The sequence below is a fragment of the Oncorhynchus clarkii genome, chromosome 22 (assembly GCF_045791955.1).
Source record: "Oncorhynchus clarkii lewisi isolate Uvic-CL-2024 chromosome 22, UVic_Ocla_1.0, whole genome shotgun sequence".
NCBI classification, from domain to species: Eukaryota; Metazoa; Chordata; class Actinopteri; order Salmoniformes; family Salmonidae; genus Oncorhynchus; species Oncorhynchus clarkii.
The window spans coordinates 42,563,957-42,579,957 of NC_092168.1; the positions used below are offsets into that span (position 1 = coordinate 42,563,957).

Here is a 16,001-nt window from a genome sequence, read left to right on the forward strand (position 1 = left end):
ACAGAGATCTACATACATGGCATTTACAGAGAGATTGAGCTCTAGAGCAAACAACTGATGGGGTTTTTAAACCAAGGGAAAGGAACTGTGATTGGGTAGGAAACAGGAGGAGGTGTGTCTTCTGATTGATGGGTTGATTGTTGACTGATTAGGGAGTAATGATTTTCACCTGTGAGGGGAGAAGGAGAGAAAAGAAACACACACACGCAGGATACACACACAGGATACCTGTATCCGTAACACTCCCACCCTTAAAAGAGCAACCCTAGGGGGGATTGCGATTACAGTATTTCAATGAATACTCACAATAATAACAAAGTCAACCTTGCTAAAACATACAAAAATCATTTTTACACACGAGACAAAGCATCTGCCAATACATTCGTCTCCTGTACACAACTCTTGGGACAAAAACTGTTCTTTAAGGACTTTCATTGGTCCTCTCACTGTATGACCAAACACTAGTTCAGCCGGGCAGAAACCTAGGGACTCCTGCACAGTTTCACGAGCAGCAAACAAAACTAGAGGAACTCCCTCATCCCAATCTTTCTCAGATTCCAAACAATATTTACGTAGCATAGACTTCAGTGTCTGATGCCATCTTTCAAGCGCACCCTGAGACTCTGGGTGATAGGCGCTTGACACACGGTGCGTAATTGACAAGGATTTTAAGACCTGCTTGAAGAGCTTGGATAGGAAATTGGTACCTTGATCGCTTTGTACCACCTTCGGTAACCCGAATGTCGTGAAGAATTTTATTAAGGCTTTACTCACTACGGGGGCTGTAATCCTTCGCAGAGGAATAGCCTCGGGGTATCTTGTAGCCATACACATTATTGTTAACAAAACTGGTTACCCGATTTTGTCTTCGGTAACGGTCCGACACAATCAACCACCACATGCTCGAATGGTTCACCTATGACAGGTATGGGACAAAGAGGAGCGGGAGGAATAACCCGATTTGGTTTTCCTGTTATCGGACATGTGTGGCATGTCCGAGAGAACTGAGCCACATCTTGTTTTAAACCCGGCCAAAAGAAATGTCGAAGGATCCGATCATAAGTCTTTGTGATTCCTAAATGACCAGACCACTGGTGATCATGAGCAAGAGATAACACATTTTGTCAAAAGGCTGTAGGAATCACTATTTGGTAAACAGCATTCCAATCTCCATCGGCGTCAACATGGGATTTCCATTTACGCATGAGGAGATTACCATCAATGAAGTAAGCCACGTTCTTCTTCTTCACATCTTCCAATGAGACAACACTAGAAAAACATTTAGCAAGCTGGTTGTCAACCTTTTGGTTAGCAATCAGCTGCTCACGAGTGACTGGTAACTGTATTGCATCAGCAATAAGTTCAATGTACTTTGATTCTTTCCTGGGCTGTTTGTCAGAGGTGATCAGCTTCTCAGAGGTATCACACAATCCATCCTCTTGATCAACCTCTTTGAACAGAACAGTGTTCGACAAATCTATCACGTTACCCTCTTGTAGGGCCTGAGCACGAGTGACAGCACAAGCGGGGAACACATGTGGATAACTCTGTGCCAACTCATTCGAGAGAGAGTGGTCACTTTTATCCAATACGGTTAATACCTTTCCTCCGGCAATATCGTTACCCATTATAAAGGTCACACCTTTCACTGGCAACATAGGACGTACCCCCACTATGAATATGCCACTGATTAACTCAGAGTGTACTTTCACAAAGTGCAATGGCACTGGGACAAAACCCATTTCAATACCCTGCACTAACACACTGGAACCACAGTATGTATCGTCAGATAAGGGCAACACATCAGACAATATAAACGACTGCGCCGCACCAGTATCTCTAAGGATTTTAACCGGACGCTGAGACGCTTCGTCAGTCGTTAGGGACACAAACCCCTCGAAAATGAATGGTTCATAACTGCGGTCGGGGACTGAGACTTTCAAACTGCAGTTACCCTGAGGCACCTGTTTTGTTGCAGACCTCACAACCGTACGAATTAGACCAACACCTGTTGGTGGCTTGGCACGAAGAGGCATCCCTTGTTTGCGTTTAAGCAGGAAGCAATCATTAATCATATGTCCCACTTTATGACAATAGAAACAGGGACGCTCATTCTTCTGGCGTGCTTGATATACTACTGCTGGTCGACTAGGGCTAAAGGTAGGAAACTCAGTGGCTCTACTCTCAGTTTGAGCCGAAAACACACTCTTGTGCGTCAACACAAACTCGTCTGCCAACACAGACGCTTCTGCCAGGGTGGATACTTTCTGTTCGTTTAGGTAAACTACAATGCGTTCGGGTAAGCAATTTTTAAACTCTTCCAACAAGATTAACTCCCGGAGAGAGTTGAAATCAGTTACCTTACTAGCAGCATGCCATTTATCAAACAGATTTCCCTTGTCTCTAGCAAATTCCACATAAGTCTTACTAGAAGACTTTCTATGAGACCTAAATCTCTGTCGGTATGCCTCAGGCACAAGCGCATAGGCACGAAGAACAGTAGCTTTGACCACTTCATAATTCAAACTGTCCTCCAGAGGTAGCGCTGACAAAACCTCTTGGGCTTTACCAGTTAATTTACACTGAAGTAATAGGCACCATACCTCTTCAGGCCATTTCAATGCTACGGCTATACGCTCAAATACACAAAAATAAGAGTCAACCTCCGACTCTCTGAACAAAGGTACTAAGGCAATCTGCCTACTAATGTCAAACGTGTTTGAGGACATAGCAGGTGAGGACGACTCACTAACAGTGACAGTAGGACCGGAGGCTAGCCTCGCTGTCTCTGCCTCCAGTTCCATCTGGCGCATTTTAAACGTCATCTGCCGCTGTTCTCTTTCTCTTTCTGCCTCAATTTTACACATCTACAAATGCTGTTGTTCTCTTTCTGCCTCAATTTTACACATCTCCAACTGGAGAGTCTCTCGCCTAATTTGGGCTCTCTCTTCCGCCTCCAGTTGGAACTGTGCTAAACGGACATCCCTCCTGGTATCACCGTTTGACAGTGGGGAGAGTGGATCAAAACGGGACAATGTGGCTGGTGTTTTAGCCTCGCCCTCATTCTCAGACACCAATGGGCTTACAGGAGCAGCAACATCCCCTACAGGGGTAGTAGACTCAGGCAGCGGTAACACAAGCACCTGCTCTTCCAACAATACATTTAACACTAGCTGTTTAACCTCCGCCTTAACTAAACTCTGCGGAATCGATATTGAATAATGGTCAGCCAAGGTCATTAAGTCAACTCTACGACATTTGTCAAAAACCTCCCACGAAGGGTTATCCAAAAAGGATTTCAAATCAAAAGTAGCCATCTTAACTACTTCACAAGAGCCAAAGAAAATAGCAAACACTAATGCTACTTCAGCTATGACGCTCAACACTGAACTATACCACTATCACAATCTACATGAGCGGCATGGGTGTCAGTTATGACAGATCCCGGATGAGCCCCCACTTATGTTACGAATCCCTTTTGGCCCGACAGTCTAGGGGGGATGGTAAGGAGACCCGTAACATAACTCATGTAAATTATTATAGTGACAAAGTAAGAGTGTGAACGAAATAACCAGGACAACTGAAATCTACCGTCAAACTCAAGGTTTATTTATAAACACACGGTAATGAGGGGAGAGCAGGAAAAGGGGCTGAGCTGGACCCAAGGAAAGAAACAAGAAGTATTCAAAACACCCCTAAGCTAGACTAGCCTATTTTAATAACAGCTAACTAACTAACCAAAAATACAGTGGGTGGTCCGCCCAGTTCTAACTAGTGTATTTAACAAAGTTCACCTACGGGTAGTGTATGCCCATGGGCGACTTGTCTTGGTTTCCCCTTTTCCCACCAGCAATCAAATACAAACACCATAACCAAAAACAATACTCACAGGTGATGACAAAGTGCTATGGAGGTGCTCAAACAAAAGGAGAGGTTAAGACACAAAAAGAGAGTGAAACAGAGAGATCTACATACATGGCATTTACAGAGAGATTGAGCTCTAGAGCAAACAACTGATGGGGTTTTTAAACCAAGGGAAAGGAACTGTGATTGGGTAGGAAACAGGAGGAGGTGTGTCTTCTGATTGATGGGTTGATTGTTGACTGATTGGGGAGTAATGATTTTCACCTGTGAGGGGAGAAGGAGAGAAAAGAAACACACATACACACACACAGGATACACACACAGGATACCTGTATCCGTAACACCTGTGTTCCTCTGTAGCCATCTATGAGTCATGATGTTTCCCTGTGTTCCTCTGTAGCCATCTATGAGGCATCATGTGAGGCCTACCGGCTGACTGGCAGCTCCTCAGGCCTCTTCTCCATTGATCCGGATGGCAGTGGTCCTCTGGGGCCCACACAGGTCTACTGCAACATGACAGGTGAGCTGCCACCCTGGCCCTAAACCCTACATACATTTTTAAACTGATGGCCTTTAGGATCTTTTTGTCAGACTAATCTAGGTTTACAGACAGAATTATGTATTTAATCGGATTGCCGTTGATGATAATCCAACAGTATTGTGATAATCAATCTCAGTATATCTCGTAGATCTTTATCCTATACTATTCAGGGGCTTTATTTAAGGTCAGAACATTCTGGATTACATGCATTTTCCTTTTCCCTTTGTGCCTTTATTTGGGAAGCAGCCACATTAGACCACTTCATATCTGTAAAATCACAATGCACTCTAGTGAGGTTCACCGAGACTGACTGGTAATTAAGTGGAGTGTCAAATATGTAACTACCTCCCAGCTTGGTACAGGATCATGCATAATCATATTCAAATCACTCCTCAATGTACTGTGCTTTCAGATTTTGACTCTGTGCCTTTTTACAGCCAAGTGTCCAAAAAAACTAAACTAAAACCTTTTTTATCTGCTCCATGTTGTAGAGAACAAGGTGTGGACAGTAGTGACCCACAACAGCACAGATCCAGTCAGGGTCCAGGGTTCTACACTACAGAAGCCCTACATTATGAAGTTTAACTACAGCGCCTCACCTGAACAACTGATGGCCCTCGTGGCCAGGTCAGAGCAGTGTCAACAGGAAGTAGTATACAGCTGCAGGAAGTCCCGCCTCTTCAACACGTGGGGTGAGCCTTTCCAGTATTGACTTGCAACATGTTGGAAACTTTCAGTGACAGATATTTTGCACATTTCACTAAGTAGGCATCTCAAGCACAACCAATTTAATACCAATTGTTTGTCTATATAGCATTTGTATATTCCCTGCTGTATGGGTTCTATTGAACATTGTTTGTGTGCCATCGCATGGGGACTTGAAGACTCCATCTAGTTAGTTCTCTCATCGCTTGGGGAGACCCAACTATAGGTTCATCATTTATGAAATATGTATGTAGTCAGATTTCTCTGAGGTGCAGTGTCATCGCAGACAATAAACAAGTGTTTTATGCCCGAACAAGATCATTAAAAATAAAAGTTAGCTATTTTCAGGCCCAGTAGATATGAACAAAACATAATTGCTTTCATTGTTTACTTGAATGCTTCCGAAACCACAGCTGTCGAAAGAAAAACACAGATCACTATAATTGGACTTGCAAACAAAATATGCCCCTTACATTGTCACGGTGATGCTCTTTTTGTCCTGCTGTATGAAATATGTCTTTCTCATGCTACATCAAATTGAACCTTGCGGTTGTGGGCGGTATAGTTGCCGTACCAGGCGGTAATACAGCCTGACAAGATGCTCTCAATGGTGCGTTTGTGAGGGTCTTAGGGGCCAAGCAAAATTTCCTCATCCTCCTGAGATTGAAGAGGCACTATTGCACCTTCTTCACTACACTGTCTGTGTGGGAGGACCATTTTAGGTTGTCAGTGATGTGTGCGCCAAGGATCTTGAAGCTTTTCAACCTCTCCACTGCGGCCCCGCAACCCTAACCCTAACCCTGAAGTCCACAATCAGCTCCTTCGTTTTGTTGATGTTGAGGGAGAGGTATTTTATTAGAATCCCCATTAGCTGTGCCGAAATCAGCAACTACTCCTCCTGGGGTCACAAAACATGAAATATGACATAATACAGAACAGTAATAGACAAGAACAGTCACTCAGCTTTATGTAGGTGCAGGGCTATATGACTGTGCCATCAACCTGATAATAAAGATATTTTGGAGGTTATTTTGTTTTCAAAAAAACTAAAGTGAGCGATTGTAATCTGAATAAAGGCCAAAATAAAATTTTGTAAAGGCCAAAACTTTTTATTTCTGTTCTTCACATTTGCCTGAGAAATCGCCCGAAATTGCGGTCACCACAATGCCAAAAAATATTCCAAATTAGCTCCATAATATCGACAGAAACATGGCAAACGTTGTTTAGAATCCATCCTCAAGGTGTTTTTCTAATATCTATTTGATAATATATCCATTGGGACAATTTGTTTTTCACTAGGACCGATTGGAATAATGGCTACCTCTGTATTTCACGCGAGAATCTCTTTCGGAGACACCATGTGACCACTTACGCAATGTGGCCGCCTATGTCTATTCTTCAACAGAAATGCGTAAAACTACGTCACAATGCTGTAGACACCTTGGGGAATACGTAGAAAGCTCCTTGGGGAATACGTTCACAGCTCAAAAGGGAGTCATTGGAACGCAGCGCTTTCAAAACCTGGGGCACTTCAGATTGGATTTTTCTCAGGCTTTCGCCTGCAACATCAGTTCTGTTATACTCACAGACAATATCTTTACAGTTTTGGAAACGTTAAAGTTTTTTTTATCCAAAGCTGTCAATTATATGCATATTTTAGCATCTTTTCCTTTCCAAAAATGAAAATACTGCCCCCTAACACCAAGAGGTTAACTGACTTGCCTAGTTAAATAAAGGTTACACAAAGATCATAACATTTCTACACTATAATTGTAGTCAAACCAATACCCAAACGGAGATTCAGTCAAAATAAAAATCTCATTGATTTATCTAGACCAGTCACCATGCTTGTCAAAAAGTAGCGTGAAACTGTGCTAAAATAGTTGTAGACTATTGCTTCTAACTTCAATATGCTCTATACATTTACAAGACCTACGCTTTGCAGCACATTACTCAACACTAGTGAGACTCATGTTGCCTACAGTATATCGAAAAATATGACGTGACTCTCCGCCAATAATTAGATAGATAATAATTACATTGGAGGATATTTCTTTAATTCAGTGATATTTATTCCCATAGTAATTCGTTATGGATCCATAACTAAATACACATCGGCATTTTGAAAGAGTATTTTTATAATTATTTTTTTAACAAAAGCATAAATATGACATTAGTTACATTGTTTTGGTATGAACGTGCAGACTGGCACTAAGAACAGCAGTAACGTTTCCCTAGTCAGTGCCATTATTAGTGCAAGTGTTACACTGTGCTACTTCCTCCTCCCTTTCCCTTGTGCCTTGAACCTCGCTCGCTTTCAGTGGATATAGCAGGAGAACTGCAAGGCAATCCCATTGCGTGCCACTCAGGAGCATTGAACAATATACACTGCTCAAAAAAATAAAGGGAACACTAAAATAACACGTCCTAGATCTGAATGAATTAAATATTCTTATTAAAAACTATTTTCTTTACATAGTTGAATGTGCTGACAACAAAATCACACACAAATTATCAATGGAAATCAAATGTATCAACCCATGGATGTCTGGATTTGGAGTCACACTCAAAATTAAAGTGGAAAACCACACTACAGGCTGATCAAACTTTGATGTAATGTCCTTAAAACAAGTCAAAATGAGGCTCAGTAGTGTGTGTGGCCTCCACGTACCTGTATGACCTCCCTACAACGCCTGGGCATGCTCCTGATGAGGTGGCGGATGGTCTCCTGAGGGATCTCCTCCCAGACCTGGACTAAAGCATCTGCCAACTCCTGGACAATCTGTGGTGCAACGTGGCGTTGGTGGATGGAGCGAGACATGATGTCCCAGATGTGCTCGATTGGATTCAGGTCTGGGGAACGGGCGGGCCAGTCCATAGCATCACTGCCTTCCTCTTGACACACTCCAGCCACATGAGGTCTAGCATTGTCTTGCATTAGGAGGAACCCAGGGCCAACCGCACCAACATATGGTCTCACAAGGGGTCTGAGGATCTCATCTCGGTACCTAATGGCAGTCAGGCTACCAATGGCGAGCACATGGAGGGCTGTGCGGCCCCAACAAAGAAATGCCACCCCACACCATGACTAGCCCACCGCCAAACTGGTCATGCTGGAGGATGTTGCAGGCGGCAGAACGTTCTCCACGGCGTCTCCAGACTCTGTCACGTCTGTCACGTGCTCAGTGTGAACCTGCTTTCATCTGTGAAGAGCACAGGGCGCCAGTGGCGAATTGGTGTTCTCTGGCAAATGCCAAACGTCCTGCACGGTGTTGGGATGTAAGCACAACGCCCACCTGTGGACATCGGGCCCTCATACCACCCTCATGGAGTCTGTTTCTTACCGTTTGAGCAGACACATGCACATTTGTGGCCAGCTGGAGGTCATTTTGCAGGGCTCTGGCAGTGCTCCTCCTTGCACAAAGGCGAAGGTAGCGGTCCTGCTGCTGGGTTGTTGCCCTCCTACGGCCTCCTCCACGTCTCCTGATGTACTGGCCTGTCTCCTGGTAGCGCCTCCATGCTCTGGACACTACGCTGATAGACACAGCAAACCTTCTTGCCACAGCTCGCATTGATGTTCCATCTGGGATGAGCTGCACTACCTGAGCCACTTGTGTGGGTTGTAGACTCCGTCTCATGCTACCACTAGAGTGAAAGCACCGCCAGCATTCAAAAGTGACCAAAACATCAGTCAAGCATAGGATCTGAGAAGTGGTCTGTGGTCCCCACCTGCAGAACCACTCCTTTATTGGGGGTGTCTTGCTAATTGCCTATAATTTCCACCTGTTGTCTATTCCATTTGCACAACAGCATGTGAGATTTATTGTCAATCAGTGTTGCTTCCTAAGTGGACAGTTTGATTTCACAGAAGTGTGATTGACTTGGAGTTACATTGTGTTGTTTAAGTGTTCCTTTTCTTTTTTTGAGCAGTGTATATTGTCCTGCTAATAACAGGATTAATAATATATCTGTGAATATCCAAGGGGATTTTATATATAATAATAATAATCGCTTTGTTTAAAAAATACAAATATTTTGGAGATTTCGTTTTTCAAATAACGTAAAATGAGCGAGGGGGGGGGGACATTCTTGAACATGGGGTGAGTCATTGTTACTAATTTGTAAATAAAGCCATTTAGTTATTTAGAATTATTTCTGTTTTTAGTGGGAGAGAAAGAAAAACCCTACAGTCATCTCATGGGTCTCCCAGTCGAGGCCGGCCCAGGTATTGAACCAGCATATGTAGCAAGACAGCTTGCACTGCTGATGCAGTGTCTTAGCCCATTGCACCACTCAGTGTACAACGGGACTGGTCGGGAGTGGGCTACAGTACTACAGTAAGAGGAAAATAAAAAAAACATTAGTGTAACAACAGTTTTAGTAAGTAATACTGTAGTCGTGCACAATTGTCAGTTTCTATTTAGGTTTATGTCGCCCATTCATTGTCAGAGACACAGTAGGACCCAAAAGCATAATCAGTGCTCTAACTGGATTACAGGCAACATTCGCGCTGAGCTAAAGGGTAGAGCTGCCACTTTCAAGGTGCGGGACTCTAACCCTGAAGCTTACAAGAAATCCTGCTATGCCCTGCGACGAACCATCAAACAGGCAAAGCGCCAATACAGGGCTAAGATTGAACCATGCTACACCGGCTCTGACGATCGTCTTAAGTGGCAGAGCTTGCAAACTATTACAGACTACAAAGGGAAGCACAGCCGCGAGCTGCCCAGTGACACGAGCCTACCAGGCGAGCTAAATCACTTCTATGCTCGCTTCTATGCTCGCTTCGAGGCAAGCAACACTGAGGCATGCATGAGAGCATTAGCTCTTCCGGACGACTGTGTGATCACGCTCTCCGTAGACGACGTGAGTAAGATCTTTATAAACAGGTCAACATACACAAGGCTGCGGGGCCAGACGGATTATCAGGACGTGTGCTTCGGGCATGTGCTGACCAACTGGCAGGTGTCTTCACTGACATTTTCAACATGTCCCTGATTAAGTCTGTAATACCAACATGTTTCAGGCAGACCACGATAGGCAACCTGCCTAAATGACTACAGACACGTAGCACTCACGTTCATAGCCATGATGCTTTGAAAGGTTGGTAATGGCTCACATCAACACCATTATCCCATAAACCCTAGACCCACTCCAATTTGCATACCGCCCAAACAGATCCACAGATGATGCAATCTCTATTGTACTCCACACTGCCCTTTCCCACCTGGACAAAAGGAACACTTATGTGAGAATGCTATTCATTGACTACAACTCAGCGTTCAACACCATAGTACCCTCAAAGCTCATCACTAAGCTAAGGAACCTGGGACTAAACACCTCCCTCTGTAACTGGATCCTGGACTTCCTGACGGGCCACCCCCAGGTGGTGAGGGTAGGTAGCAACACATCTACATCTGCCACGCTGATCCTCAACACTGGAGCTCCCCAGGGGTGCGTGCTCAGTCCCCTCCTGCACTCCCTGTTCACCCACGACTGCATGGCCAGGCATGACTCCAACACCATCATTAAATTTGCAGACACAACAGTGGTAGGCCTGATCACCGACAACAACGAGACAGCCTATAGGGAGGAGGTCAGAGACCTGGCCGGGTGGTGCCAGAATAACAACCTATCCCTCAATGTAGCCAACCAAGGAGATTATTGTGGACTACAGGAAGAGGAGGACTGAGCACGACCCCATTCTCATCGACAGGGCTGTAGTGTAGCAGGATGAGAGCTTCAAGTTCCTTGGTGTCCACATCAACAACAAACTAGAATGGTCCAAACGCACCAAGACAGTGGTGAAGAGGGCACGACAAAACCTATTCCCCCTCAGGAAATTTAAAGATTTGGCATGTGTCCTGATATCCTCAAAAGGTTCAACAGCTGCAACATCGAGAGCATGGTTGCATCACTGCCTGGGACAGGAGACCATCTCTGGAGGCTCCAGACTGGGGGACGTCGCTGGAAGCTCCAGACTGGAGGCCGTCTCTGGAGGGTCCGGACTGGAGACCGTCGCTGGAGGCTCCGTACTGAAGGATGTCACTGGAGGCTCCGGACTGGAGGCCGTCGCTGGAGGCTCCAGACTGGAGGCCGCCGTCGGAGGCTTCGTGCCATGACTCCTCGCTGGAGGCTTCGTGCCATGGATCATCACAGGAGGCTTCTTGCCATGGATCATCACTGGAGGCTTCGTGCCATGGATCATCCCTGAAGGCTTCTTGCCATGGATCATCACTGAAGGCTTCGTGCCATGGATCATCACTGGAGGCTTCTTGCCATGGATCATCACTGGAGGCTTCGCACCATGGATCATCACTGGAGGCTTCGCGCCATGGATCATCACTGGAGGCTTCGCGCCATGGATCATCACTGGAGGCTTCTTGCCATGGATCATCACTGGAGGCTTCGTGCCAAAAACAAATATGTATTGCGATGTGAACAACTACTCAGCTCTGTCTCACTGGAGGCTTTGTTCTGGGAGCGAGCACAGGATACACTGGCTGTGGAGGCGCACTGGAGGTCTCGAGCGTAAAGCCTGCACAACCCGTCCTGGCTGGATGGTGACTTTGGCCCGGCATGTGCGGGGCGCAGGCACAGGACACACTGGGCTGTGCAGACGCACCGGAGACACAGTGCGCAGAGCCGGCGCAGGATATCCTGGGCCGTAGAGACATGCTGGCGGCCAGATGTGCTGGGCCGGCACCCTCCGACCTGGATGGATGCCGACTCTAGCCCGGCCGATTCAGGGAGCTAGAAGGTAGCGCACCGGGCTGTGAACGCGCACTGGAGACACACTGCGCTCCACCGCATAACACGGTGCCTGACCAGTACGACGCTCGCCACGGTAAGCACGGGTAGTTGGCTCAGGTTTCTAACCTGACTCAGCCAAACTCCCTGTGTGCCCCACCCATTTTTGAGGCTGCCTCTCGGGGTTCCTTGCTAGCCGTGTTCCCTTGCAACAATGCCATTCCGTCTTTGCTGCCTCCAGGTCCTCCTTGGGACGGCAATATTCCCCAGCCTGCCTCCAGGGTCCTTTACCGTCCAGGATTTCCTCCCAAGTCCATCAGTCCCCCTTACCACGCTGCTTGGTCCTTTGGTGGTGGGTAGTTATGTCAGGGGCGTCGTAGGAAGTAGACCAAAGAGCAGCGTCGTGACGGTACATTTTATTTTTATTTGAATAATGTCGCCAACTAAAACAATAAACAATACAAAATGACCATGAAGCTTAACAGGACATTCGTGCCACTAACAAGATAACTACCCACACTGAAGGAGGGAAAAGGGCTACCTAAGTATGATTCCCAATCAGAGACAACGATAGACAGCGGTCCCTGATTGAGAACCATACCCGGCCAAAACATAGAAATAAAGAAACATAGAAAACAAAACATAGAATGCCCACCCCCCATCACACCATGACCTAACCAAATAGAGAAATTAAACGTCTCTCTAGGGTCAGGGCGTGACACAGAGGGAAGCGAAAAAACAGAAACCCATTTAAGACAATTTGGAGAAAACTGGGGAAACCTTTTTACAAGCTTCTGGAAAATACACAAATACTCAACATATAGCCTACCCATTAACTATTTACTTACATTATTGACTGTCACATTAGGTAGCCTGGAGAGCAAGGCATGAAGTGGCACAAATTGCTCTGTGTTTTGCGCCAGCAGAGGGACTGTGCTGTTTCTCCCTCTGACATCCTAGTCATCCACCTCAGTGAAAACAACTTGTGATACACCAAGGGGATGGCACTGGTGTGGCAGAGGTGCGGATTTAGAAGTGGTTTGACGTGGTCATCCGAATATTTCCCGGGACAGTGGTGGTCTCCATTGGGACCAGAATATAAACAAGTGCATAGACAAGTTCCTGCACTCCCTCAATCAGCTGGTGTATGCATTTCAGGGACACACAATCCGCCACCCTACCATTAAGCAGTGTGTCCCTGGGATGTACCGTGGGGTTGGAATGCATCTGACTGATGAGAGCAATGATGTATTCATTGAGTATTGAGAGTTGGTCTCTTCAGTCTCCACCATCTCCGTAGTAACAAGACACACACAGTAGAACACACACCACAGTCCCCGTCCATTGCCACTTAACAATGCTCTTTTAAGAGCCATCTAATAGAAAAAAATAAGCACACAACGTGCGGGCCGGTGTGTGTGTGTCAGGACAAGGATGGAGGTGTCAAAGAGAATGGTTGAAATGTATTCTCCCAGAGGTGAACCCAGGACCTTCAGATCCCATGATTTTATGTTTTACCCTGTCATGAACACGTTTGTCTTGACACTCTATTTAATGGACAGTCTGGAGATGACAGGAAGATTTTGTTGTTGTTCATTCACCCAGTACTGATTGAACGTTTATTTATTTAGCTTGGTAGAAAAAAAACAATGTTGTGTTGAAAACGGTAACATTGCTAACCAGGTTAGCAAGCATGGTGTTTTCTTTTGAATGTGCAAAGGTCAACGCAAGCAAAGATGTTGGTGTTGAATGCAAGAATGTTCACCCGCACACCCCTGGCTACTTTTTACTGTATTACTGTACTTTTACTGTACTGTATTCATCGGTCAGCGCAAATTTGGATTACTACCTCAACTAACCTGTACCCCGCACATTGACTCGGTACTGGTAGCACCTATATATAGCCTTGTTATTTTTATTTTATTGTGTTACTTTTTTCATTTTATTTTATTACTTGAGTTTATTTAGTAAATATTTTCTTAACTCTTTCTTGAACTGCATTGTTGGTTAAGGGCTAGTAAATAAGCATTTAATTTTAAGGTCTACACCTGTTGTATTCAGTGCATGTGACAAATAACATTTGAGAGCATACTGAATCAATGCATAAGGTAAGGGCTGTAACTCTAGCTAGCTACATTGCTAAGCAAGCCAGGTTGACTAGTACAGTGGTTTGCGAAAGTATTCACACCCCTTGGCATTTTTCATATTTTGTTGCATTACGACCTGTAATTTAAATTGTTTTTTATTTGTATTTCATGTAATGTACATACACAAAATAGTCCAAATTGGTGAAGTGAAATTAATTATTATTATTTTTTTAAAATGTAGCTGGAAAGTAGTGTGTGCATATGTATTCACCCCCTCTGCTATGAAGCCCCTAAATAAGATCTGGTGCTAACAATTACCTTCAGAAGTCACATAATTAGTTAGATTGAACACAGGTGAACTTTATTTAAGTGTCACATGATCTGTCACATAATCTCAGTATATATCCAGCTGTTCTGAAAGGCCCCAGAGTCTGCAACATCACTAAGCAAGGTGCACCACCAGGAAAGTGGCAGGTCAGGGACAAAGTTGTGGAGAAGTACAGATCAAGGTTGGGTTATAAAAAAATATCTGAAACTTTGAACATCCCACTGAGCACCATTAAATCCATTATTAAAGAATGGAAAGAATATGGCACCACAACAAACCTGCCAAGAGAGTGCTGCCCACCAAAACTCACAGACCAAATAAGGAGGACATTCATCAGAGAGGCAACAAAGAGACCAAAAATAACCCTGAAGGAGCTGCAAAGCTCGACAGAGGAGATTGGAGTATCTGTTCATAGGAACACTTTAAGCCATACACTCCACAGAGCTGGGCTTTAAGGTAGAGAGGCCAGAAAAAAGCAATTTCTTAAAAAAAAAAAAAAAGCAAAAAACATTTGTTGTTCGCCAAATGGCATGTGGGTGACTCCCCAAACATATGGAAGAAGGTACTCTGGTCAGATGAGACTAAAACTGAGCTTGTTGCCATCAAGGAAAACGCTATGTCTGAGGCAAACCCAACACCTCGCATCACCCCGAGAACACCATCATGCTGTGGGGGTGTTTTTCATCAGCAGGGACTGGGAAACTGGTAAGAATTGAAGGGATGATGGACGGCGCTAAATACAGGGAAATTCTTGAGGGAAACATGTTTCAGTATTCCAGAGATTTGAGACTGGGACGGAGGTTCACCTTCCAGCAGGACAATGACCCTAAGCATACTGCTAAATCAACACTTGAGTGGTTTAAGGGAAAACATTAACATGTCTTGGAAGGGCCTAGTCAAACAGTGGAACCAATCCAACTTGAAGGAGCTGGAGCAGTTTTGCTTTGAAGAATGGGCAACAATCCCAATGGCTAGATGTGCCAAGCTTATAGAGACATACCCCAAGAGACTTGCAGCTGTAATTGCTGCAAAATGTGGCTTTACAAAGTATTGACTTTGGGGGGGTGAATAGTTATATACTCTCAAGTTTTCAGTTTTTGTCTTATTTCTTGTCTGTTTCACAAGAAAAAAATATTTTGCATCTTCAAAGTGGTAGGCATGTTGTGTAAATCAAATGATACAAACCCCCACATAAATCAATTTTACTTCCAGGTTGTAAGGCAACAAAATAGGAAAAATGCCAAGGGGGGTGAATACTTTCACCCCCCTTGACTTTCAAAGTGAAGCCACTTTATATGGAGTAACGTTGCATGTATTATACATTAGGAACATGGCATTTCCCAAAGTTTGGTGTTCATCAATCAATCAAATGGTGCTATACAGAAACCCAGCCTAAAAGCCCAAACAGCAAGCAATGCAGATGTAGAAGCACGGTGACTTGGAAAAACTCCCTAGAAAGGCAGGAACCTAGGAAGAAGCCTAGAGAGGAACCAGGCTCTGAGGGGTGGCCAGTCCTTTGTTCTAACGTTCATAGATGACCAGCAGGGGGACCAGCATGGTCAGATAATATCACAGTGGTTGTAGAGGGTGCAGGTCAGTTGGCAGCTCAGTATCTCAGGAGTAAATGTCAGTTGGCTTTTAATTGCTGAGCATTCAGAGGTCGAGAAAACAGGTGTGGTAGAGCGATAGAGAGAGTCAAAAACAGCAGGTCCGTCACAAGGTAGCA

General features: G+C 44.8%; 1 protein-coding gene across 1 annotated transcript in view; it reads left to right on the forward strand.

The window, feature by feature from the left end:
- Positions 1-16,001, forward strand: part of LOC139380931 (contactin-associated protein-like 5) — a 131,699-nt gene that overhangs the window by 92,605 nt on the left and 23,093 nt on the right. Inside the window, exons 12-13 of the mRNA XM_071124100.1 lie at positions 4,265-4,384; positions 4,897-5,097. Of these exons, the coding sequence (XP_070980201.1) occupies positions 4,265-4,384; positions 4,897-5,097 (321 nt within the window). The remainder of the gene's footprint in view (positions 1-4,264; positions 4,385-4,896; positions 5,098-16,001) is intronic.